General features: G+C 36.6%; 1 protein-coding gene across 1 annotated transcript in view; it reads left to right on the top strand.

The window, feature by feature from the left end:
- LOC120516160 (aryl hydrocarbon receptor-like) overlaps window positions 1-24528 on the top strand; it is a 193868-nt gene that overhangs the window by 40252 nt on the left and 129088 nt on the right. Inside the window, exon 2 of the mRNA XM_039737635.1 lies at window positions 747-934. Coding sequence (XP_039593569.1) covers window positions 747-934 — 188 coding nt within the window. The remainder of the gene's footprint in view (window positions 1-746; window positions 935-24528) is intronic.

Below are 24528 nucleotides of genomic sequence, written 5' to 3'. Positions count from 1 at the left end.
ATGTGTTTTAGTTTACTCTGTGACTTCAATTTGGTCCAGTGTGCATTTGCATTAGTATGTTTTGTAGTGGACTTAAGCCCATGCCAGGGCTGGTTACTGCTTTGCACATAATTTTGCTAGGCTAGACACTGGCTCTCCATGGTAATGCAATATATTATTTCAGCATTTCCCAACCTTTAAGCCGCGACCCACTGATAGGATGTGGCGGCATTGTAGGTGGGCCATGGCAAACACTCCAGTCAAAATCCTGCATGGTCTGATGATCTTTCTTGATTCACAGCAGCATCATTATATATTTATCGTGGCCAACCCCATACGAAATGAGATCCATCAGTTCTATGATCACATTCGTTTCTCATCCGCCGCTTTGCCGGTGGATCATGGCCAGTTGTGGACAATCAAGCTCAATTCACCCAAAAGGAAAAGCATTGATGATCGTGCTTGAATGATGTAACACTCTGGTAATCTCACGGACAGTAGCTGAAAACCAATATTGCAAGAGGTAGCCACATCTTATTTTGGTACCTTAAATGGTTGAACATCTAATTTTTGACAAGGTGATGAGACAGTTACATTCTAGTTCCTGTTATCTAGCATTTAGATTTAAGACTATGAAGTTTATGAATGTTAAGAGTTTTGTACTGCTTAATAAAGCAAAATAAAATGGTTTACAATTTTGCTTATTTTGTATTACCCTTAAACATACGTTTTGGTAGAACTAACTTGTGTGTTCATTTTTTTTACAGTTTAAAACCACCGCCACCTGAAGGAACCAAGTCAAATCCATCCAAAAGACATCGTGATAGGCTAAACGCTGAGCTAGAGAGACTTGCTAGCCTCCTTCCTTTTCCTCAGGATGTTATTTCCAAACTTGATAAACTTTCTGTACTACGATTGAGTGTTAGTTACCTGAGAGCTAAAAACTTCTTCAATGGTAAGACTCATGTATATTCATTACTCATAATATCTAATAATTTGGTTGTAGTTATGAGAGGACCACTGCACAGTGCTGTAATTAACTTCAATTTGTAAATGCATGTTAGTAATGAAAGTCACTATTTTTTTTTCTTTTCTTTCCTAATCAGCCAGATAACTGCTATACAAAGTCAGTTTAATTTGAAAGAAACTGCCATAGTAAATTAGAAAGAGAGAGAAGCACATATATGGGCGTTCCCTGGCTATAACCCCTGGTTTCATCACTATGTCATGCGCAATCAGGGAGGTTCGTCCAGGAATTTCGCTCACTACCTCTGGGACAGACCGGTTAACTGCTTCGAGCTGCTGTCATTGTTGGCGAGTCAAATCATCACCGAAGTTAAGGTGTAATTTATGAGCGAAGAGTGAGCAGGGCTGTCCGGAGGAGGGATTGGAGTCCCTTGCCTTCCACGGTTTCAGCAAATTGACATGATAAATCCACTTTTTATGTCGACGATTAGGTTGGATAATTAAATAATCAACCAGACCCTTCCTCTCCTTAACTTCATATGGGCCATATCAATGAGCCAGTAATTTGGAGTGGGAGGTAGGAACCAATACCGTGACACTATCTCCCTCGGGTGGAACTCCCGAAGCGATGTGCCACGATTGTAACAACGAGCCTAGGCTGCTTGCACATTCTCCATGTGAGAATGTAGGATAGGTCTAATTTTTGCAAATCTATCGCGTAATTGTGTGATATATTCAAGTATATTTACAGAGGGAAGGACCTCCTCTTCCCATCCTTCTTTTAATATATCCAATAAACCCCGGAGTTGTCGTCTATACAATAATTCAAAGGGTGAGAATCCCGTGGAGGCTTGTGGGACTTCCCGATATGCAAAAAGGTTGAGGGGGAGGAGCTGATCCCAGTTCCTTCCGTCCTCATTGACTACTTTGCGTAGCATCTGTTTGAGAGTTTGATTAAACCTCTCGACTAGACCATCTGTTTGAGGATGATGTACAGAGGTCTTTAAATGTTTTATTTTCAGTAACTTAGCTGTCTCCCTGAACGTCTCCCAGGTAAATGGAGTCCCTTGATCCGTCAAGATTTCTTTAGGGATTCCGACTCGCGCAAATACTCCTACCAACTCCCGTGCGATATTTTTGGAAGTGGCTGAGCGTAATGGAACAGCTTCAGGATATCGGGTAGCATATTCCACCAGGACCATTATATATTTATGTCCTCTGGCTGAAGGCTCTAGGGGTCCCACCAGGTCAACCCTGATACGTTCAAATGGGACATCAATTACGGGTAAAGAGATTAGAGGAGCACGATCCCTTCGGGGAATCTGCTGTAATTAACAGTCTGGACAGGACATGCAAAAACGACGGACCTCCTCATTAATCCCAGGCCAAAAAAATCGGAGCTTACTTCGCTCTAAAGTTTTCTCGGGGCCCAGATGGGTTCCCAGGAGGTGGGTAAGAGCTAGTTCACAGACTTGTTGCCGGTAAGTCTGTGGAACTAAGATCAGTGACCTTACCTCTCCTTCATGATCTGCCACCCGATATAAAAGGTCATTGTTTAATACAAAGTGGGGACCTTGTGGCATGGGATGTGTTGCGCGCTGGCCATCTACTAAGAGAGCTGCATTTTTTGCAAATTTAAGGGAGTCATCATTCCATTGTTCCCTTTTAAATGAAGCCGGTGTCTGTCTAAACTGAAATTGCAGACGACTGAGGGGATCAGACTCGTCCTCAAGGGGCGTGGTTTCAGACCAGACTGGCTCAGCACTTGAAAATGACGTATCGCTCTGCGACGGCCCGGCCGTTTCCACGTCATTCTGTAAGTCTCTCTAGTTTTATGACCTGTCCTCGGAGAGACTCCTCTGAGTTGTATTCCCAGTTCAATATTTCCCTCACCTGCTGACATAGATAGGACACCCCCAGCTTTTCCAAAGAAATTTTTCTTTGTGGGTTTCTTAGGGTCGGTCCCCATCCTTGGAAGCCCATAATAGGTCTCCGCTCTGTTCCTTTCAGAACCTGGCCCTTGTCTGTAGGTCTTCTGCCTACGCTCCCAGGTTCTCTTTAAGGAGAACTGGGTCGGAACATACTCCAGATCCCTCCGACACACACCGTCAGACCCCAGCTCGGCAACACAAGAACGGTACTCTCCTACCTGATAGGTCTTTGGTGGTCCATGATAATGTGTTGAGACATACTGTTGGTTCGGCTTCCTATTCCACCAGGAGGCCATCCTGCCGACTACGCCACTGTAAAAGAACGAGTCTCAACACATTGTCCCTAGCTGCAAAAGGATTATATTGATATAGCAATGTTGCTTCTTTGAGTTCCACACTGAATTGCTTGAGTTAGCCAAGATGGAGGCTTTTATATCTTGTAACCCGGAAGTGACGTCAGTCTGGGTGCTGGAACAGGAAGTGATGTCAGTCTAGGTGCCGGAACAGGAAGTGACGTCAGGTCAGGCAGGTTTTCCCGTATTTGATCTGCAGAAATAACAGACAAAGGTTTAGAGAACCTCGCCACCCCCTGGCCGGGCGGGTAATCACCTTCACTTGGTCCTTTCAGCTCGCTCCTAGTCGCACGTGTGTGACACTACATACATACTACATTAAATCTCATCACAATTATTTTTCCTGTTTGCATTACTCTGTCTTGGCAACATCTTAATAATTGTCATTGATTTGTAGTGTTTTATTTTCCTAACTTTTCTCTTCTTCACATTATTGTTTGTTTCTCCGTCATTTAATGTTTGTGAAATGTATAAGTGAGCATTCTGCAGAAAGCATATTAATTATTAATATTACAATAACTGTATGAGTTTGGACTAACCACTTCCAAAATTTAGGTATTTAAGTTTCCATGACAAAAAAATGTTGTGTCATCATGTCATACAGCATACAAAATATAATAATACAAAAAATGAATATTAAAATTATTAAAACAAACATTTCTAGAATCCTACTGCCATTTTATTCCACTGTCCACAATTATTATTATAGCATATAGCAGAAAATAATTTTCTAGTGAAATTCTGTTATTTTTGAGAACACAAAGTGCAGCTCTGTAATAAAACATATATATTGATGCATTAGTCGCTCAAAAGAATATTATTTGCATTAATGTAAATTTCATAAACAGTTTTTATTTTATTACCCATTTTGTTGACTTTGAATATTTGATAGTCTCGGAGGCTTTTAAACAAATCCACTCGCCTCAAAAATGATCTAACTTTATTTAGTTACATTTATCTTTTTTTTTTTTTTTTTTTTAATAAAAATGTTGACATGTAAGTCTGTGTATCCCTCAGCCCCAAGCCTTCCTGAGATATCGAAAATGGTATCAAAACAGTGACACTTTCTTAAGTACTTTCTCAAAGCTGTGGATTTCAGTATTGTGACAGTCTAGTACCCTGATCTGGTCCATTCATTTTTTTCTCCACCTCTAGTATGAGAGATGGACAAAAGGTGGTATATAGGGTGTGGCAAAAAGTTGGTTAAACATGTTTTCGTGGCAGTTGTAACTAAAAAACACTTCATTAGGGATAATGGCTGAAAAACTTTCCTTTGTGCATAAAGAATAATGTAGTTTTTTTTCTTTTCTCTAATAGCATCTTATACTATACATTTGTGTTTACTTGATTCTTTGTTTTTGGTCAGACATTTTTAGAGTATGGTGAGCACTCCAATGAAACATTTATCATCTATAAACTAAATGAGACACTATCTTCATCAAATACAGGGGGTCCTCGGGTTACGACACAGTTCCATTCCTACAACAGTGATGTAACCCGAATTTTGGTGTAAGTTGAAACGCACCCTAGCCTAAGCCATTTGCTGATCCTAACACATTTTCAAAATCATAATCTAGAACATAAAAACACAACTAAGCCACAGAAGAAGGAAAATGACATAAATATACTGTACTGTACACAGTACTGTAGTAACAGAAAAAATGAGTGTAAGAAAAAAAAATCATTACCTTTATTCCTTCTTGCGTCTCAGTTTTTTTATATTTTCATGGGAGTATGTGTTGTATGTTGAAACGTTGTAACCCGAGGACCCCCTGTATATACAATCTGACAAAAATTCAGACAAGTGAAATAAAATTAAAACATCAAGAGATTGACCATACTTTACAAAGGTCAGTTTGAGAGTGGAATAGTAAAACAAAATGAATTTAACAGATAGCAGCAGTGGAAAATATAGCAAAGATTTGGACTAATAAGAAGGTTTTTTGCCAAGTATTTCATTGCTTGATGGGATAATCAGGATATTAATTGTTGTCAAGGTTGCTCAAAAAAGGCTCAGATATTTTTTTAACTTATATTTTTTACCCTTTCTTTAGTGGCATCACGGTTACTGCCATTTTGTTTATATATTTTTCACAGAAGAAGCCATTTTTGTGTCTGTATTTCATCTGTACCACCATTTTAGAAAGTTGATCATTATAACACCTTGTTGCTAAGCATATGATGCATGTACTATGTAATGGTTGGTATTATAGCCACATAATAAAAATGGGCAGTGCTCTGTCTATTATGTCTAAATTTTATAGTATAACAAGGCAAAACATTTTGTGAAAAAATTTGCTTTTGAGGTGTATTTTTTTTAATCTTCCATTTTTTTTAAAAAACTTTGAGACCTAAGCCCCTTAAGCACACAGTAACTTAGTATTTTTGTCTATAAAGTGCTTTATGACCATTGATTCAGCTCTTATTAACCTTTTCAGTAATTCCAGTTATAACTATACTACTCAGTATAATATACAATTATTAAGGAAAAAGAAAAAAAAATACCAAAAGCTGCATTTTTTTTTTATTTATTTATTGAAAAAAACAACTAGATCATACTGAGTGAAACAATCTGAAAAAATGAACTACACAATCCTTTTTGATAAAATAAGTTACTGTAAGTCTTTGCTGTACTTCTGAACAAGTGTGTGCCAATATTTTATAGCCATGAAATGATATGGCATTTCTTTATAAATTAAAGGCACTGCTGAGTAAAGGAAAATAAGCAGCATTTTCTTATACATAACAAGCACAGCTGATATACATAAGATTTAAGGGCAAAACCAGTAAAATGAAAAGATAAAAGTTATTTTATATAAACTGCTGTGTATAAAGTGTATAAGTTTAAATTTAGTTAGCCAGTTAATCTCTGGATTGAGACCCTCCTGCGAAGAAGGTATGACTCCGGTACAGAGGAATCCCCTTTCTTCTCGTCACCACATGTATCATACCTAGGGCTTATTGAAACATGTCTCACAGCCATGTTCTCTTAAAGCTGCAACTCACAGAAACCTATCCACAGATTCTACAGATCTCTAAATAGAACTCTCTCTCAGGAATCAATAAACACCATGAGTTGTTTACAGAGCTTGACATTGACACAGACTGATGTCCAGTCAATCCTCTGATTGGCCAACAAAGTTTAAAATATGTGCTCTTATTGGAAAAGACTGCCATCACTATACATACATGGGTGTGATGTAATCTGTTCACCCAGAAATGGGATGGACAGCCTCTGCAGATTTCAAACGACTGCAAACACTGCATGGACAAGTGATATGTATCATTGAAAAGCCCCCTGTCTACCGGATTTACATGGAAATTGAAATATCTTGATGTCTTAAATTGATCTATAGTGATAAATGCTTTATAAAGTGTATCAAGATGTAGTAGTGATATAGGTTTATGCCAATAATCTAGTTTAGTTAACATATGATTTTATGACTGTTGCTATTTATTATTATTGGATATTTAATATTTATGTTTTAAAGCATCGTGAACTACCATAATGCGCTTAGTACAACAATAGAAAATGGGTTTATTTATAAAGTACTACCACACCCAGTCTGCATATAATCACACAGTCAACAGTTACCAATCCTGTAGTTTTTTTTCTGGTTGAGGTACTGTAAAAGAGAGTGATGAAAATGTAGCTGATATCAGTAAACTCAGATTACTCCCTTAAGGTAAGTTAATAATTAGATAGGATTGTTTACAGTGCTGCCTTTTGGGTGAGCTTCTAAATATTATAGTCAGAGATAACACACTTTGAAAAGTTAAAACTGGACTTTGATAAATCAACAGTATGCTTATAAAGCTGTGTTATCAGTAAAAGGTGTTCCAGTAAATAAAATTAATCCATGAGTTCATTTTTAACTAGTTTAGTACCATTTGCAGCTTAACACACATGTGCTGTATTTCTTTAGGTAGCAGTATTGATTTTGTGATAAAACAAAATATCTTAATTAATTAAATACAGAACAAGCATGCTGTTACAAGTGCATGTTTGCAAAACACATTTTACCTTAGTGAGAACAGACAAAGTAGAGTGAATGAATTACAAACAAGAAGATGAAGTGAAGAAAAAGTTTTTCTTTTATTTATTGATTAGTCTTGAAGGCTGTCCAGATGGACACAGGCTGTCTTTAGGCACTATTTTTGTAATAGATAGATAGATAGATAGATACTTTATTAATCCCAAGGGGAAATTCACATAATCCAGCAGCAGTATACTGATACAAAGAAACAATATTAAATTAAATAGTAATAAAAATGAAAAGAATTAAAATAAAATTAATGTTCGCATTTACTCCCGGGTGGAATTGAAGAGTGCATAGTGTGGGGAGGAGCGATCTCCTCAGTCTATCAGTGGAACAGGACAGTGACAAAAGTCTGTCACTGAAGCTACTCCTCTGCCTGGAGATGATCCTGTTAAGTGGATGTAGTGGATTCTTCATGATTGACAGGAGTTTGCCTAGTGCCCGTTGCTCTGCCACAGATGTTAAACTGTCCAACTTTAATCCTACAATGGAGCCTGCCTTCTTAACAAGTTTGTCCAGGCGTGAGGCGTCTTTCATCTTTATGCTGCCACCCCAGCACACCACCCAGCGTAGAAGAGGGCACTCGCCACAACCGTCTGGTAGAACATCTGCAGCATCTTACTGCAGATGTTGAAGGATGCCAACCTTCTCAGAAAGTATAGTCTGCTCTGACCTTTCTTACATAGAGCATCAGTATTGGCAGTCCAGTCCAATTTGTCATCCAGCTGCACTCCCAGATATTTAAAGGTCTGCACCCTCTGCACACAGTCACCTCTGATGATCACGGGGTCCATAAGGGCCTGGGCCTCCTAAAATCCACCACCAGCTCCTTGGTCTTGCTGGTGTTAAGGTGTAAGTGGTTTGAGTCGCACCATTTACAAAAGTCCTTGATTAGTTTCCTATACTCCTCCTCCTGCCCACTCCTGATGCAGCCCACAATAGCAGTGTCATCAGCGAACTTTTGCACGTGGCAGGACTCCGAGTCATATTGGAAGTCTGATGTATATAGATTGAACAGGACCAGAGAAAGTACAGTCCCCTGCGGCGCCCCTGTATTGCTGCACACAATGTCAGACCTGCAGTTCCCAAGACGCACATATTGAGGTTTGTCTGTAAGATAGTCCACAATCCATGCCACAAGGTGTGAATCTACTCCCATCTCAGTCAGCTTATCCCTAAGGAGCAGAGGTTGGATGGTGTTGAAGGTGCTAGAGAAGTCCAAAAACATAATTCTTACAGCACCACTGCCACTGTCCAGGTGGGAGAGGGATCGATGAAGCATATAGATGATGGCATCCTCCGCTCCCACCTTAATATATTTGATGGGTTGTCCTTCTTGTTGCATGCAAAAGATTTGTGTGGTTAATGGTATTTTTTTAGTCTTTTGCCATTTATTATTTTTTAATATTGTATTTGAATCAATATTTTTATTTATGTTTTTTACTTTAAAAATCAGAGATAAATTTATACAGGGTATAGTCTAACGCTTAGCTTCTTAAACTATGGGTTGGATTCTATGTCTTTTGGGTGATACAATGTTGTGACTAACCATTGTATTACATTCAATGGGAAAAGGTTATATACAGTTTGCCAAGGGTTTTGCGATGACTCACTGCAGGCAGTTTAAGGAATTGACAGTTCTGTGCTATGGCTGTTGGTGTCTATTCTTCAAAGGGGACCTGATGTGACAGTTGTCATAGACTGGGTGTAGAACACAATAAGAAAGGCAATACACTGGTCTGTTGCAACCTGGGCATTTCTTAAATGAGGCACATCCTGGAAAATGCTAAGTTGTGAATCTTTTCAGTAGTCTTCTCTTAAAAGATGTTTGTGAGGAAAGATCTGAGAGTTTTGCAGTCAGGCTGGAAATTTGGTAAGAGACACAGTGCTAGGGAATTCTTTGCCAAGGGCTATAAGCTACATGAAACATAGTAAGAACTACACGGAAATTACAATGTGGATTTTTCACAGTACTGAATCCACAATATTAAGCAAAATCTTTTTGGTTTTTTCTTTGTTTTCCTGTTATTTGATTATATGAAAAAGTACTATGAAAAGTCACATTCAACTTTATGAAGTGAATTTTCCTTTAATGTTTAAATTATATAGCATTGTGTAAATAGTCTTGAGCACTACATAAAAGAGATTACAGAGATTAAATTCAATTATTTTTTTGTATAGTGCTGTTAATTGGTTACAGACTCAGAACACCTGGGCATATTTGTAGCTGCAATGTTTTAATAGTAAATTACAAATCACACATCATGTGTTTACATAAAGACACATATATTACATTAAACAAACAGCTAAATATAGCAGTTTAATTGATTAAGAAAAATATCATGAAAATATAAAATCCATTATCTTTATATGCAGCATATAGCCAGTTGACAACAAAAGTGAGGAAAACAAATACTCCAGTCAATAACATTCCTTGGGAAAATAAACTTTTGATGAGCTCATAACTATCAGGCAAAGTTACAGTTCAGATTACCTAGACCCACTGGCCAGCTTCCCTCTCCCAGACATTCTACATTCTACTAAAAACTAAGCAGGGCTGTTGAGTCGGAGACAATTTTGGGTACCTGGAGTCGGGGTTGGAGTCAGCAAAAATGTACTGACTCCGATTCCTAATAAATTTAAATTGTAATGAGAAAAAAAATACAGCAAGTTCAAATGTCTCATTTCACAAACAACAGTCATAATTAAGTACTTCTCTGATTTTAGAATAAAGCCCAGTGCATAGTTGTGTGAAGTTCAGATGAGCTATTACACAACCTGAAATTCACATATTGTAATCTGGATTATGGTACACTAGCAAAATACCCGCGGTTCGCAGCGGAGAACATTTTAAAAATAACATAACCTGATTGTCAATGTAATTGTTTTGTCACTGTTACGAGTGTTGCTGTCATCAAGGATTTGATTATCATTATTTCTTTAAATCAGGTTCATATTTGGAGGACGTGTTGCTATGAAGTTACATTCCGTGTTTGTCAACAGTTGTAAAGATAACAGGTTTCATTCATTGAAGTGTTCACTACGCAAATTGCTACTCGTGAATGTAAGATGTTTAACAGGCATTCCCGGTATTAACTTGTGCTAAACGTACCATGGTGTGACGTAAGGGGAGCTGACTGTAAAAAGGCAAGGAGGCACGTATTTTGAATGAAAAGGGAGAAGACAGCGAAGGACCAGAAAAGTGAGAAGGAAAACTGTTTAAATAAAGAGCTAGAAAGGTGAATGGAAAGAAGCAGCCAGCAGTAAAGCAAGGAAGACTTCGTAATAAGGACGGTTCAGTGTACGTAGAAGGTGTAACAATAAGATTGTTAAGCCTTATGATAATGTTCCCGCACAGAGGATTTAGAGAGACGCACTGGGAGAAGTATAATCTGTACCTCTCTACAGTTTCGCTTATTTACGGGTTGTAATGTTCATCAAATTTACATATCATCTGGTCCAGTGGCGGACTGTGCATCTCACACCTAGGCCTTCAGTAGTGCTCCGTCTGAATCAACCTGCCCCTCAAAAACTAATTTATGGTTATAAAAACCATCTTAATATGCAGAAATACAGTATAATGAGCCGCTGCATCGCAGATAGATAACTCCTGTAGCCACAATAAATGCCTTTATTGAATAGACAAACCAGGGGTGAGCAAGTTCCTTTCTACTGCAGCTACAGCCATGACACACATAAAAAACATCAATAATAACTCATAAACTTGCAATATTATTTAGGAAAATCGCAACATTTTACTCACCAAAAATTCTGATTATTTGTAAACAAAATCCATCCTCCTCTCTTTCCTCAAAAACAGTTCAATTACACTGTCGTACAGATTATCCATGCGCTTCAGTTCCATCAAAAAGTTCCTTTCTATCGCCATCGAAGCTAATGCTGAAAGTCGAACCTGCCTTGTCGTATGTCTGGCATAAGTTTTAATTCGCTTTAGGGCTAAAAATGTCCGCTCGACAGAAGCAGTGTACACGGGAATGGTCACCGCCAAATATACCAATGTGAACAGCTGCCCCATGCTCTCATTCAGATTTTTCTGATGAAGGAAGTCAAGGAGATCAGTGGGAGATTTTCCTGCAAAATCATCCATGGCATACACTACAGTCAGTTCTGTTTTTAGCCGAGACAGATCAAAAACTGCTCCGTGGCTCTTGTGTTAAACTGGAGAAGACTGCATGCGGGAAATTTTTCTTGTACTCCCGAAGCTTCTGGGGGTTGAGTAGCGTGACAAACATCAGTTTTTCGTGGTCTTGAAATCTGGTCTGTGTCTAGCACATTATATTGTCCAGAATCCTGAGTAGCAATGAAGCTCTACAAGAAATGAAAAAATGGTTTTAAAATGGGTGAATGAGATGCATAACATTTTTTTTCATTGTGAAGATCAAAGCAAGTTGTGAAAATTGCACACTGACAGCATTATTTATAGTATTTTGTACCTCAGCCTCATTTGGATACTGGTAGTACCTACAAAAATGAATTAATGAATACATAATGTATTTAGTTTCAACACAGTCTGACTTATTATTTGCCTTTGTGTAAAAAAATAAAATAAAATAGAGACCTTTCTATGCCAGATACAGATCATTTTCTCTGTCTCTCTGTCCGTCCGTTCGTCCGTCCACTTTTCACGAGAGATCTACTTAATGGATTTAGATCGGGTTTTTTCCATAATTTGCTTGAATATTCTGGTTGATTTTGCGACTTATCTCGTTGTATTCCCGAAACTTCTGGGGGCTGAGTAGCGTGACAAACATCAGTTTTTCGTGGTCTTGAAATCTGGTCTGTGTCTGGTAAATAATATTGTCCAGAATCCTGCCATGGAGTTGGCGGTAGTACGCGCGAGGGTCTTGCTCTCAGTGGCCTCGTAGAGTTCCTCATATCGGCTTCTATCCAATCATTGGGTCTGAATACTGTGACATTGCCGTATGCCTGCTAGAGGGCCCTACTGACACCAACTCAAAATCTGATTGGTTGAAGCAACAGTTTAATTGACATTTATTCTGTGTTAGAGGGCCTGCAGAACAGATTGTGAAGGCCTCTCTTTCTGGCAACAAATGATGGCTGAAATGTGATTGGTTAAATGCTTTAATACGAAAATACATGTCTGGAAGCAGCACAACCATCAGAAAAGCTATGAAAGGAAGCGGACAGACTATTTGGAATTATTTAATAAATGATATATAATATAAATAGTTTTTCATGTTTTAGTTATATTTGTACCTTGTGTGAAGTGTTTATTTGATATTTGGAATTCAGGCTTCACACATTATACACTTCATGTCTGCATTTTATCAATTATACTAAAACATTAAAAAACGTTTCTGTTTTAACGATGTGTTTACATTGATAGTTGTAGACACGGAACACACATGAAATGCATGTGTTCCAAATAACAGTATAGTACTATTTATAAAAGGTGTCATTTTGCTTGATTTCTTACTCTATACAACTCTAAGAAACTGACACGCAGGTAAATAGACTTGAGCTGAGAAAACTGCGTGGCGGTGGGGGGATGTGATAGCAGGCTGCTTGCTGCTTATCGACACATTTACAGGACAAAAGACGCTGATGGAGAAGTGCGAAGCGATTTAAGGTGGGATGAATCTACAAGTTTTTTCATAGGTTCTGGTAATTCTACTGTTAATGAATGTAGAGAGGTTCATTGAGATTTTCTATTTAGTTCACTGAAAAGACTTGAGAGTGAGTTTGAAATAGTAATATTTCCAGTGATAAAGATTTGAATTGTGTTTACGGGTAATTTTTATCAAAAAGAAAACAGTGAAGCATTTACTTTCTGCCTTTTACAGTCTTTTCTGATAGAGGCTAGAAGGATGTTACAGTTAGACTTAATTCAGTTGGGTTTGTAAGTGAGTTGTTTCATATTCTGGCAATATTGGACACAAGGCAGGAAGCAAGGTGTCTCTTTACATGTTTCGCAGATTGAACAATTGAATACACTCTTGTATTCATCACATATTCATGACTGTGTAGTTCAGAATTGTTATTTAGCTAGAATCCTTATACTACATTATTTAAGATCAGTAAATGGTATAAAATTAACAGAGAAGTACAAAACTAACAGAGAGTTAAGATTTTGAAGTAGCTCACAGAATGTGTAGTCCTACCCTACAGATACTCCCAAAGTATTGTGAATGGTAGTGATTTGTAACAGAATGACAGCTGGCTGATGATTGATGTGTGTAGTGCAGGTGTACATATCCAAGATGCTTTGCAAAGAATTATATATTATCGGAGTCATGCTTGCATGAACTTTAAGGACTTTATACTTTGCTGGCTGGGAATTTGCCTTTGAAGTTTATGTTAACTCCTGCCTGAGTAGCAATGAAGCTCTACAAGAAATGAAAAAATGGTTTTAAAATGGGTGAGTGAGATGCATAACATTTTTTTTCATTGTGAAGATCAAAGCAAGTTGTGAAAATTGCACACTGACAGCATTATTTATAGTATTTTGTACCTCAGCCTCATTTGGATACTGGTAGTACCTACAAAAATGAATTAATGAATACATAATACATTTAGTTTCAACACAGTCTGACTTATTTGCCTTTGTGTATAAAAATAAAATAAAATAGAGACTTTTCTATGCCAGACACAGATCATTTTCTCTGTCTCTCTGTCCGTCCGTTCGTCCGTTCACTTTTCACGAGAGATCTACTTAATGGATTTAGATTGGGTTTTTTCCATAATTTGCTAGAATATTCCGGTTGATTTTGCGACTTATCTCATTGCGCTATACATCATACTTCCCTTGTGGCACCGATTTATTTGCATGAATCTGAGAGACATGCAGCTGGCCCAGTGGGTGGTGTGGGGTTTCATTGGAGAGGGTTTGGGGGGTGGCCCTTCTCACTTGCACACCAGCCTCGGGGCGTACCTTACCTCTGATTAGCTAGCGAACGAGAGAACTACTTAACTGATTTAGATGGGCCGAGGGGGAGGGTGACGTCAGGAATGGGTAGCCGAGCAGGGCCCTCCTCACTGTCCTGTTTCACTACTACGCGGACGGACTTGCCACGGACGGCTAGTTTAGAATGAATTTGGTTTTTAATATTACCTACTCTTTTTAAAATGGTAAAAATTGCAGTATAGTTTGTTGTTTCTCTAAAACTATCCCATAGCATACGTGAAGTTGCTGCTAATAACAGTTGTTTGTTTTATCATATTGTGTTCACACCCATTTGCGATACTATATTAAGTTAAATTATATATGACAAGCTGTACTAAGACATGCTTCTCTCATACCTTGGTAAAAGTTGTTTTAGTGTACAATTAGCATTCAGTGTTGTTTCATGTGCAGGTGAAAGGAGGCCTAAAGAGAAATACTCAACTCACTTCTTCCAACTAGATTTTAAATTGATTGCAGGGGATGTCCCAGTCACATTTTTTTTTTTTTTTTAACATGTTTACCAGCATGTGCAATTGCATGAACAAACATTTTAATGTGCCACTGTTCACATTTCAGCACAAACTGATATAAACAAAAGAAAAAGTAAATGATCTAGTTGTATCCAGCATCTGTCAGTGCTCTTAAAACATGATTATGTTCCAGTATGAAGGTGAGTGTTGTTATGATAAATAGCTAGAAAATCAAAAATTATATTTTTGTTAAGCAGTAGACACATTTTGAATACATTATTAAAGACTGCTCAGCGTAAGGAAGTAACTCTTGAACAAGTGCAGTTTTTCTTGATATGTTTTTAATTCCTCTTGTAATACATTGATTTTAAGGAAAGTTTTCTGTCATTACAGAGGGGTTCTGAAAAATGAATGTGACAAATCTATTTTGCTGTAACATCTAACTGAACAGAAATAGTTGGGTTCTTCACTGTGAGATCCTCAGCTACCTATGGTCAAGAAGTCCATATTGGTGTGATGGTTTAAAACTCTAGGAGCAAATGCATTTACAATATCAAATATTACTTATCAAAGACTGACTTTTTAATCCTATTAAAAAAATGAAAGGATACATTTTTTGATAACCATGTAAAGACAATAAAAGCAAAGAGCATATGATTTATTAGCATTACTGTCAGTACCACTTTATCATGACTGCTCTAGCTGTGCATAGGTACAGTAAATATTTTAAGAATGCCATTAATTTATAAGAAAATTGTAACTTAACAATGCAGAATAGCTGTAAATATCTTAAGAAGATGTTTCCATATTTTTTACTATGATAAAAATATATTTCTGCATTTATTTTATTTTTATCTATATAATATACGGTGTATAAATGTATTTTGGAGTTTTATTTAATCCATGCTTACTTGTACTGTATGTCATTGGGAGCTTTTGTACTGTATTACTGTATTGGTCACATCCCCAGGCCCGTATAAATGTCCCAACAGTAATTTAGATAGCAGATCAATTATTGTCTTCCTGTTAATGCAGTTATTTATTTGAAATCCAATTTTTGGTCCAAATGTTTTACTTTCCCTTTTAGCTAGCACAGTATTCAATATTCATCTGAATTAAGGAACACTGCTCAATTTTGGATCCTTTATTGTATTGAATTAAGTTTAATTGCTTAAGTTCAATTAGAATGCAAACATTTCATTGCCTTTGCTCCTTTTGGTTTTATTGTAATAATGAGCAAATGTTCCTTTCCCATAAACAAAATACTACCTTGGGTCATATTTGATTCCATCATACTGTATATAGTCAGAAAGTTGCTTTTAACTTTGGCATTTAGTAATGTTGACTGTGCAATTATAAAGTGCAAAGCAGCTATATATATATATATATATATACATATATATGTATATACATATATACAGTATATAATTTACAGGTAGTGTTTTTAAACATTTTGCTTTACTAAATCTTGATCATCCGTTATTTGTATAAAAACCTCCACAGATGGTAAAATACTATTTTGTTTACCAGAAAACAACAAAGAACCTTTTTATACTTTCAGTTCCCAACACTTGCATGACCTAAGTGATTTCTTTTTCCATTATGACTAGTTTTTACATGGCTTTTGTAAATATGAAGCTAGCCTCCCCCCTTTTATCACTGCCTCTGTGACTTAAAACTAGGGGAAATACCGTTTGAATAACAGGATGCAACAAGGGGGTGTGTTAATTCCTGCGGAAAGTAAAATACAAATGAGAAGTAATATGATCCTTGTTTAAAAAGGAAGCCAGAATTCTGCTTTAACAATAGATAATTTTCAAAGAAAACAAATGCATTTACTTCAATTTTTGAATTTGACATTTGCATGTAATGTTATATTGTTGAATTTACTTTTGATAATAAAAAATAAGTAAAGAAAAAAGTCAAGACTAAGGAAGTTATCATTGTAAACCTAGGGAATATTGAATATTTAAGGAAAAATAAAAAAGGACTAGATTCGTTACATACTTACTGTAGTATATTTAACCAGAATTGTGAAGCCACTGTCATAAAACATGCTTGTGCAGTAAAATTAATATAATGAACGTATTTTAATACTTTGCAAGTATTTCTACAGAAGCATTGTTAAAGCCTGGTTATATTATGTCCCATCCAGACAACATTTATCCATAGGATAACCAACCTGTTTTAATACGTTCTTGTGCAACAAAATGTACAGCAGGACAGAATACTCACTTTTCCAGTAGATGTTCATTAGATATCTCTGCCATTCTATGCTGGTTTTAGCTACTTGCTTACATGGTCATATTAAATCGGAAACAAGATCTGTCATAATTAGTGCCGATTTCAGCATTTGCACCAACAATAGCTGAAATTTCAATAATCAAATGTCGACTTTTGATATCTCATTTAAGTAAGTATGTGCCAGTTTTATCCTCATCATAAGTGTATCAATAGATTAAAGTGACCTAAACTCACAGGAATACTAAAGGACTGAACCTTGTACTAAGGTATTCATCAAAAATCGAATAGACTTCAATTAGCTTAGGTGATAATAGTAGGCAATGTCCTGGTTTCAGTAACTACAGGAAGACTTTCTATTAATTGCTTATAAAGGCAAGGTAGAATCTTTGCCTACTTATCAGCACAGAACAACATGAACTGTGTGTTATTTGAGGGATATTTAACATGTTATACTTTGCTTTAAATGTGATTTACATATGGCTTTGACTCGATCATTTGAAACACTATTTCTTCTTCAGAAGTCAACGTGCACTAGATTTGCTTAAACGTGCACTAGATTTGCTTAAATATTTTCCATACTTGTTGTTTTGGTCTAGGATCTTGACAGATAATTTAATCTTTTACTCAAATTTTATTTGCTACTTTATTGAATTAATAGTTTACTCAATAGCAGAATGCTGTCCAAGTACTAAAGCAGATAAGTACTTTCAAACTATGATGGTACTACTCCTAATACTTTACAGTTGATACTAAGTTCTTCTGTTTAAAGGTACTTTTCCTTTGCTCAAAAAGTAATGTATGAAATTTCCTCAAAATAACTCCTAGCATAACTTTGGGACATCTTTATATTCCAGAATGTTTAAACCATCTCTGATGTACACATTGGCACAATCAGTTTAGATCTCCATCATTACATTTTCAGATGGAAACACCACCATTGAAACCTGATCACTAATACTCATGGAATAGCTTGCAGAAGATTAATTTACCTACTGACAAAACAATTCCATGATAGTAATGTCTCTCTTAGTGTTAGCAAGGCCAAGGATTTTAGGAATGAGACAGGTTTCCAGCTCTATTGGCTGTGGAGAGGGCCAGCATGTTCAGATTCCTTGGAATAAACATTACAGACCACCTGAAGTGAACCATTCACAATCTACATAAATGTTTCTCGTATGTAATTTGTGATATTCTGTTTAACGTACAATATTGTATTTAGTGTCTGTGTTTGTATTAATTGCCTCAGTGTACTACACTACTGTTACTAGTCAATTAGAAACAAGTAAGAATTTTATTGAATATGGTAAACAAAACAGTAAGTTTGAACTTTGACTAAGTCATCCAGTACTACCGTATTAATGCGTGTACCATGCGCACATTTCTTCCCGAAAATTTGCATTTGAAATTTAGGTGCGCGTCATACACGAGGAAATGTAATTCTGTAATGTTTACTTTTTTCTGCTTGGGCTCACTCGCTCGCTCGCGCACTCACACTCTCTAAACGCTTCCTATACAATCTCAACACGCGCGTCGTACACAGGGCAAAACGATTTTCGCGCTTTTCTTTGTAAAAATTAGGGTGTGTGTCTTACACGAGGGCGCGTGGTACATGAGTGAATACAGTATTTGTTAGATTTTAGTTGTCATAATCACTTTATTGCATTAAAACATAATAATTTATTCCACAATGATCTCTCCTTTTTATTTTAATCATTCTATAATTTACACTTTGTATTTAAAAATATACTGTGGAATTTATAATAATTAAGTAGTTGGAATCCTGTCCAGGGCTCTCCACTTTAATAAGGAACATCAACTTCTTACACCTTCTGGTAAACAAAACTGCGAAAATCATATAGGTTAATCCATGTCCAGTGTTCAATTTGTAAATAGAAGATTACTTCATTGGCAAAGGCTTAGCTGTGGAAATGAGCGTCTCCTCCAATGGATGGGATGGAGAGGCACATTAATTTTGAAATTAACATGAAAAATGTTGTACAGTTTTTAAAATGCATTTTAAACAATTTCAGCTATACAGTGTTGGTTTTGCAAGCAGCTTAAAGGGGCAAGCATTTCTATAGCAAAGGCTCAGTTGGGGAAATGAGAGTCCCTTCTGGTGGAAGGAATGGAGTACAGTAGATGTGAATATGCTACAAAAGACTACCAGATAGGCATATTAAAACACTGTGCACCATTTTGGCTACACAGTGTTCACAGTTTGATCAGTCTCAATCTGCCATGATCAACTATGCATGTAAAATACAGGAAAAAGAGTTTTGTAGGATAATGACATGCACTGTGGAAATGATATCCTCCCCCAATTTATAGGGGTGGTCATGACAGGCAAGAACTTAAAACTATTTAATTCAAATTGATTTAATCACACATACTGTATGGCAGCTTCCTGAGTAACTGTTAAAGAAAAAGACACCTCATGGTGTGAAAGTGGAGTTGTATGTTTATTCAAATGATTTGTCTTTATACAGAGTTCTTGAATGTCAAGCAATGAATTATTAATTATCATTGCTATTATTAATTTTTTACTATATCTCATTTTCCATGTTTAAAAATGTATTGGTAATAGAGAATATAGTACACATAACTGAAGTAACAACTTGGATTGCAGCTCACGGATATCCAAGAGAGATCCAGGGAACTCGGCTGAACAATTTTTTAAAAAAAAAAAAAAAAAGGTCACTGATGAACTAAGTAGGAATGATAATCACCAAAGCCTATTTTTGTTTGCATGAAACTGGCACTGTATATTTACATATACTGTATAGGAAATGTAAGGCAATGTCAGCATGTATCTGCAAAGTAAAAAAAGAAAAATGTTAATGGTGATTTCTACACTGAAAAGATACAAAATTTAAAGATACAGCATTTCACTGCATAGCCTTCACTAGGTGTGTGTACTGTGTATAATATATAAATATAAGGCAATATATGTAAATATATTAATATAATAATATGTAAATATATGGCAATATAAACACAAGGAAATAAGTTTGTGTTGTACTGCACATGATTGTATGTGTGTGGTTGAATTTTTCATTAGTATTTGCATTTTATAGTCCCCATCCATCACTTTTCCTTTTTTAAAGGAATAACTTTAGGTAATTTAGAATATGGTTTGATATTGGTCTACCTGAGGACATCTGTTACTGACTGTTTAGTCCATAAAGTGTGATTCTCACCTCTCACATCAAAAAAGATTTTACAGCATTATTACGGCATAATATTTGAGCAATGCTGATTATAATTCAGCAATTTAATGATGACACAGTTTGGTGATGAGACAATTTTGTAAATGTTTTACATTTGCAAAATACAAACCATCCCTTTTTAAAATTAGGTTTGGTATCCTGGAAGTCTTTATTTTATTTGAAACATTTTGATGTTTTATGTTTCAGCTTACATATAATGAATGTTTAAATTTGCCTAGTTACAGAGTTAGGAGAATGGAAACAATTGAGAATTTAATGCATTTTGACAGCACACTAGATATTTATAAATTTATGAGCCAGGGTTACATGAGTTTGGTGAAAGATGCTGGAGCAGACTTACTCTTGTACAGATTCCAGCCTTTTATTGGCTAAAAGCTTCTCATGCAAGAAAATTCCTCAAAATAAATTTCAGCTGAATAATTTAGCTGCTTCCATACAAACTAAAACAGTCTCATTTTAAGAAGACAATGTTGTGATAACCTTTATCAATCTGCTGTAAAATACAGTAATCCAAAATATAAATTCCTCTATTTTTTAATGCATTCCAGACTACAAGTATCAGAACAGATACTTATCGCTGCTGTACCTTTTCCAATAAATTATTTCTAGCAGAGATGGGTCATTTTGGTAGGGATATCTGCCATTAGTTTTGTGCTCTTTGGGATTTATGTGAGGCTTTTAGAGCACATGTGTAGATATCATGAATAAAAATTTTTATTAATAAGGTTACTAAAAAGCAGCAATCTGTGTTAGTGTTAGCTCTACAAAATAATCATTAGAAGCTTCTCTGAAATTAGAAGAGAGTGAAAGTACTTTTAAAAAAATGTTAGTAGTATAGTGCAGTCACATAATAACAAGGTTAGCAAAAGGAGAATGCAAAATCTTTGTGAGTATTGCCCAATGTTGTCTAATAGGTTCCTTGCCAATTGTACTTACTAGTATAATTTGTGCTGTATTGTTTTGAATCTGATGAGATATATATATATATATATATATATATATATATATATATATATATATATATATATATATCCTCCATAGTTGTATCATATATATATGTGTGTGTGTGTGTATAAATATATACAGTGGAACCTCTAGATACAAGTTTAATTCGTTCCAGCACTGAGCTTGTATAGCGAATTTCTTGTATCTAGAACACAACTTCCCCATCGAATTTCTCGTATACAGAGGTGATCGTATATAGAGGTTCCACTGTATGTATGTATATATATATATATATATATATATATATATCTATACTAATAAAAGGCAAAGCCCTCACTCACTCACTCACTCACTGACTCATCACTAATTCTCCAACTTCCTGTGTGGGTGGAAGGCTGAAATTTGGCAGGTTCATTCCTTACAGCTTCCTTACAAAAGTTGGGCAGGTTTTATATCGAAATTCTACGCGTAATGGTCATAACTGGAAGCAGTTTTTCTCCATTTACTGTAATGGAGATGAGCTTCAACGCCGTGGGGGAGTTTCGTGTGACATCATCATGCCTCCCACGTAATCACGCAGTACATAGAAAACCAGGAAGTCCTCAAAAAAGCGCTCAAGAAAACATGCATTATATAATTGAGAAGGCAGCGAAACAATAAGAAGCGGCGAGTGACATATACAACCATATTCATGAGTTCTGCTACTTCGGAAACAAAGCACGATGTAAACCTACACTTTAAATTAAGTTCATAGACAGGCTGCCGCTGGCGTTTGTAATTTAGTGCCTGCCCATATAAGGCCGTCCGTCAGCGGCAATCCAATAGCAAACTGCCACGGGTAAATATTCACGGGTGAAGGACTGTGCTTATGGAGAGGAAGATGAGATGGTCAGGGTGGTGTTTGACACAAACTCAGCGAAACTGCGAGAGAAAGTTTTAAGTGCCAGGACTAAGGTAACATTAAATACAGCCATGGACATAGCGAGATGGCACCAGCACAGCTGGGAACCTTGATGCATGTACACGAGTGGCTCACGTGAACTGGCGCAGTGCACAGATAAAAGCAACAGTTCCAAAGAGCTGAACAAAACCGAATTACACAATTGAAAAGGCAGCAAAAAATATGAAGCGTCTGATAAGCATATTCATAAATGCAGCTACTGTGGAAACAAAGCACACGGTGGAAAAAGTCAATGTCCCGCTAAAGGAAGACAGTGTAAAAAACCCGTGCATGCAGTGTGTCAGGTCTCAGATAAAGAAGAAGAGAGCTGTTTATTGATGCAGTAAGAAGCGAATCGATGAATGAAACCTGTCATCTTTACAGCGATTGACAAACACGGAATGTAACTTGAACACAACACATCCTACAAATACGAACCTGATTGAAAGAAATAATGATAATCAAATCCTTGATGACAGCAACACTCAGTAACACTCACAAAACAAATACTGTATATTGACAGTCATGTTACGTTATTTTTAAAATGTTCCCTTTTCTTTTTCTACCTTTTTTAACACACTACTTCTCCGCTGTGATACGCGGGTATATATCCCGCTCTACATACTCGAATAATGGATACTTTATTCGCCATCAATGATTGTTTTGGTAAAGCCATACTCAGTGTATTCATTAGATGAGCGGTAAAAAAGTAAGAGCGAGGGGAGGATGACTCATTGAGGCATGCAGGCTGTAGTCTTGGCGTCAACTCTATCTGAATTAGCGATCACATTTGAAAAATATATCTTTTCAAGTTCTATTTAGTCCATATGTGTCAAACTCAAGCGCGGGCCACATCCGCCCGGCGTGTAATTATATCCGCCCCGAGATCATTTTATATACTGTATTATTGTTATTAAAGCCCGGGTATATGAAGCGCTGGTAACACAATAAACTACAGATCCCATAATGCAGCGCTTCAGCTGCCTTGCCGAACACTGACCGCTTACTAGAGTTATTGCGCACTGAGTTTACACGGCGCTTTGGTGACTTTGAAGAACAAAAAAGTCCGTCTACATGCGGCTCGAACCTTGTGCATGTTTGGTAGCACATATCTGTGTGAGAAGCTCTTCTCAGTGATAAAGACTAACAAAACAGCACACAGGAGTCGCCTCACTGATGAGCACCTGCAATCCATCCTGAGAATCTCCACAACACAGAACCTCACACCAAACAGAAACGAACTTGTGGCCAAAAAAAGATGCCAGGCGTCCAGCTCTAAAATGACATATGAGCAAAGACAACTGAATGATTTGATTTGTTATTGCGTAAGAGCGGAGTCAACCGTTTTAACAAACAGCGTATTGCACTGATACGAAATAGCTGTGTGTGTATATATGTAGATATGTATGTATATGTATATATATGTTTATATATGTATGTATATATGTGTATATGTATAGATATGTATATATATATATGTTTATGTGTGTGTGTGTAAATATATATATATATATATATATATGACAACAACACTCATCACTCACAACAGTGACAAAACAATTACATTGACAATCAGGTTACGTTATTTTCAAAATGTTTCCTTTTCTTTTCATTGCTTCTTTAACACACTACTTCTCCTGCGTATTTTGGTATTTTATATATATATATATATATATATATATATATATATATATATATATATATATATATATATACACACACACACACACACACACACACACACACAGTGGGTATGGAAAGTATTCAGACCCCCTTCAATTTTTCACTCTTTGTTATATTGCAGCCATTTGCTAAAATCATTTAAATTAATTTTTTCCCTCATTAATGTACACACAGCACCCCATATTGACAGACAAAAAAATAATAATTTTGAAATTATTGCAGATTTATTAAAAAAGAAAAACTGAAATATCACATGGTCCTAAGTATTCAGACCCTTTGCTCAGTATTTAGTAGAAGCACCCTTTTAAGCTAATACAGCTATGAGTCTTCTTAGGAAAGATGCAACAAGTTTTTCACATCTGGATTTGGGGATCCTCTGCCATTCCTCCTTGCAGATCCTCTCCAGTTCTGTCAGGTTGGATGGTAAACGTTGGTGGACAGCCATTTTTAGGTCTCTCCGGAGATGCTCAATTAGGTTTAAGTCAGGGCTCTGGCTGGGCCATTCAAGAACAGTGACAGAGTTGTTGTGAAGCCACTCCTTCGTTATTTTAGCTGTGTGCTTAGGGTCATTGTCTTGTTGGAAGGTAAACCTTTGGCCCAGTTTGAGGTCCTTAGCACTCTGGAGAAGGTTTTTGTCCAGGATATCCCTGTACTTGGCCGCATTCATCTTTCCCTCGATTGCAACCAGTCGTCCTGTCCCTGCAGCTGAAAAACACCCCCACAGCATGATGTTGCCACCGCCATGCTTCACTGTGGTGACCGTATTGGACAAGTGATGAGCAGTGGCGGGTTGTCTCCACACATACCACTTAGAATTAAGGCCAA

This window comes from Polypterus senegalus, chromosome 15, assembly GCF_016835505.1.
Source record: "Polypterus senegalus isolate Bchr_013 chromosome 15, ASM1683550v1, whole genome shotgun sequence".
NCBI lineage: Eukaryota > Metazoa > Chordata > Cladistia > Polypteriformes > Polypteridae > Polypterus > Polypterus senegalus.
Note: the sequence above shows the minus strand (reverse complement) of the source record. Positions and strands in the feature narration are given on the sequence as shown.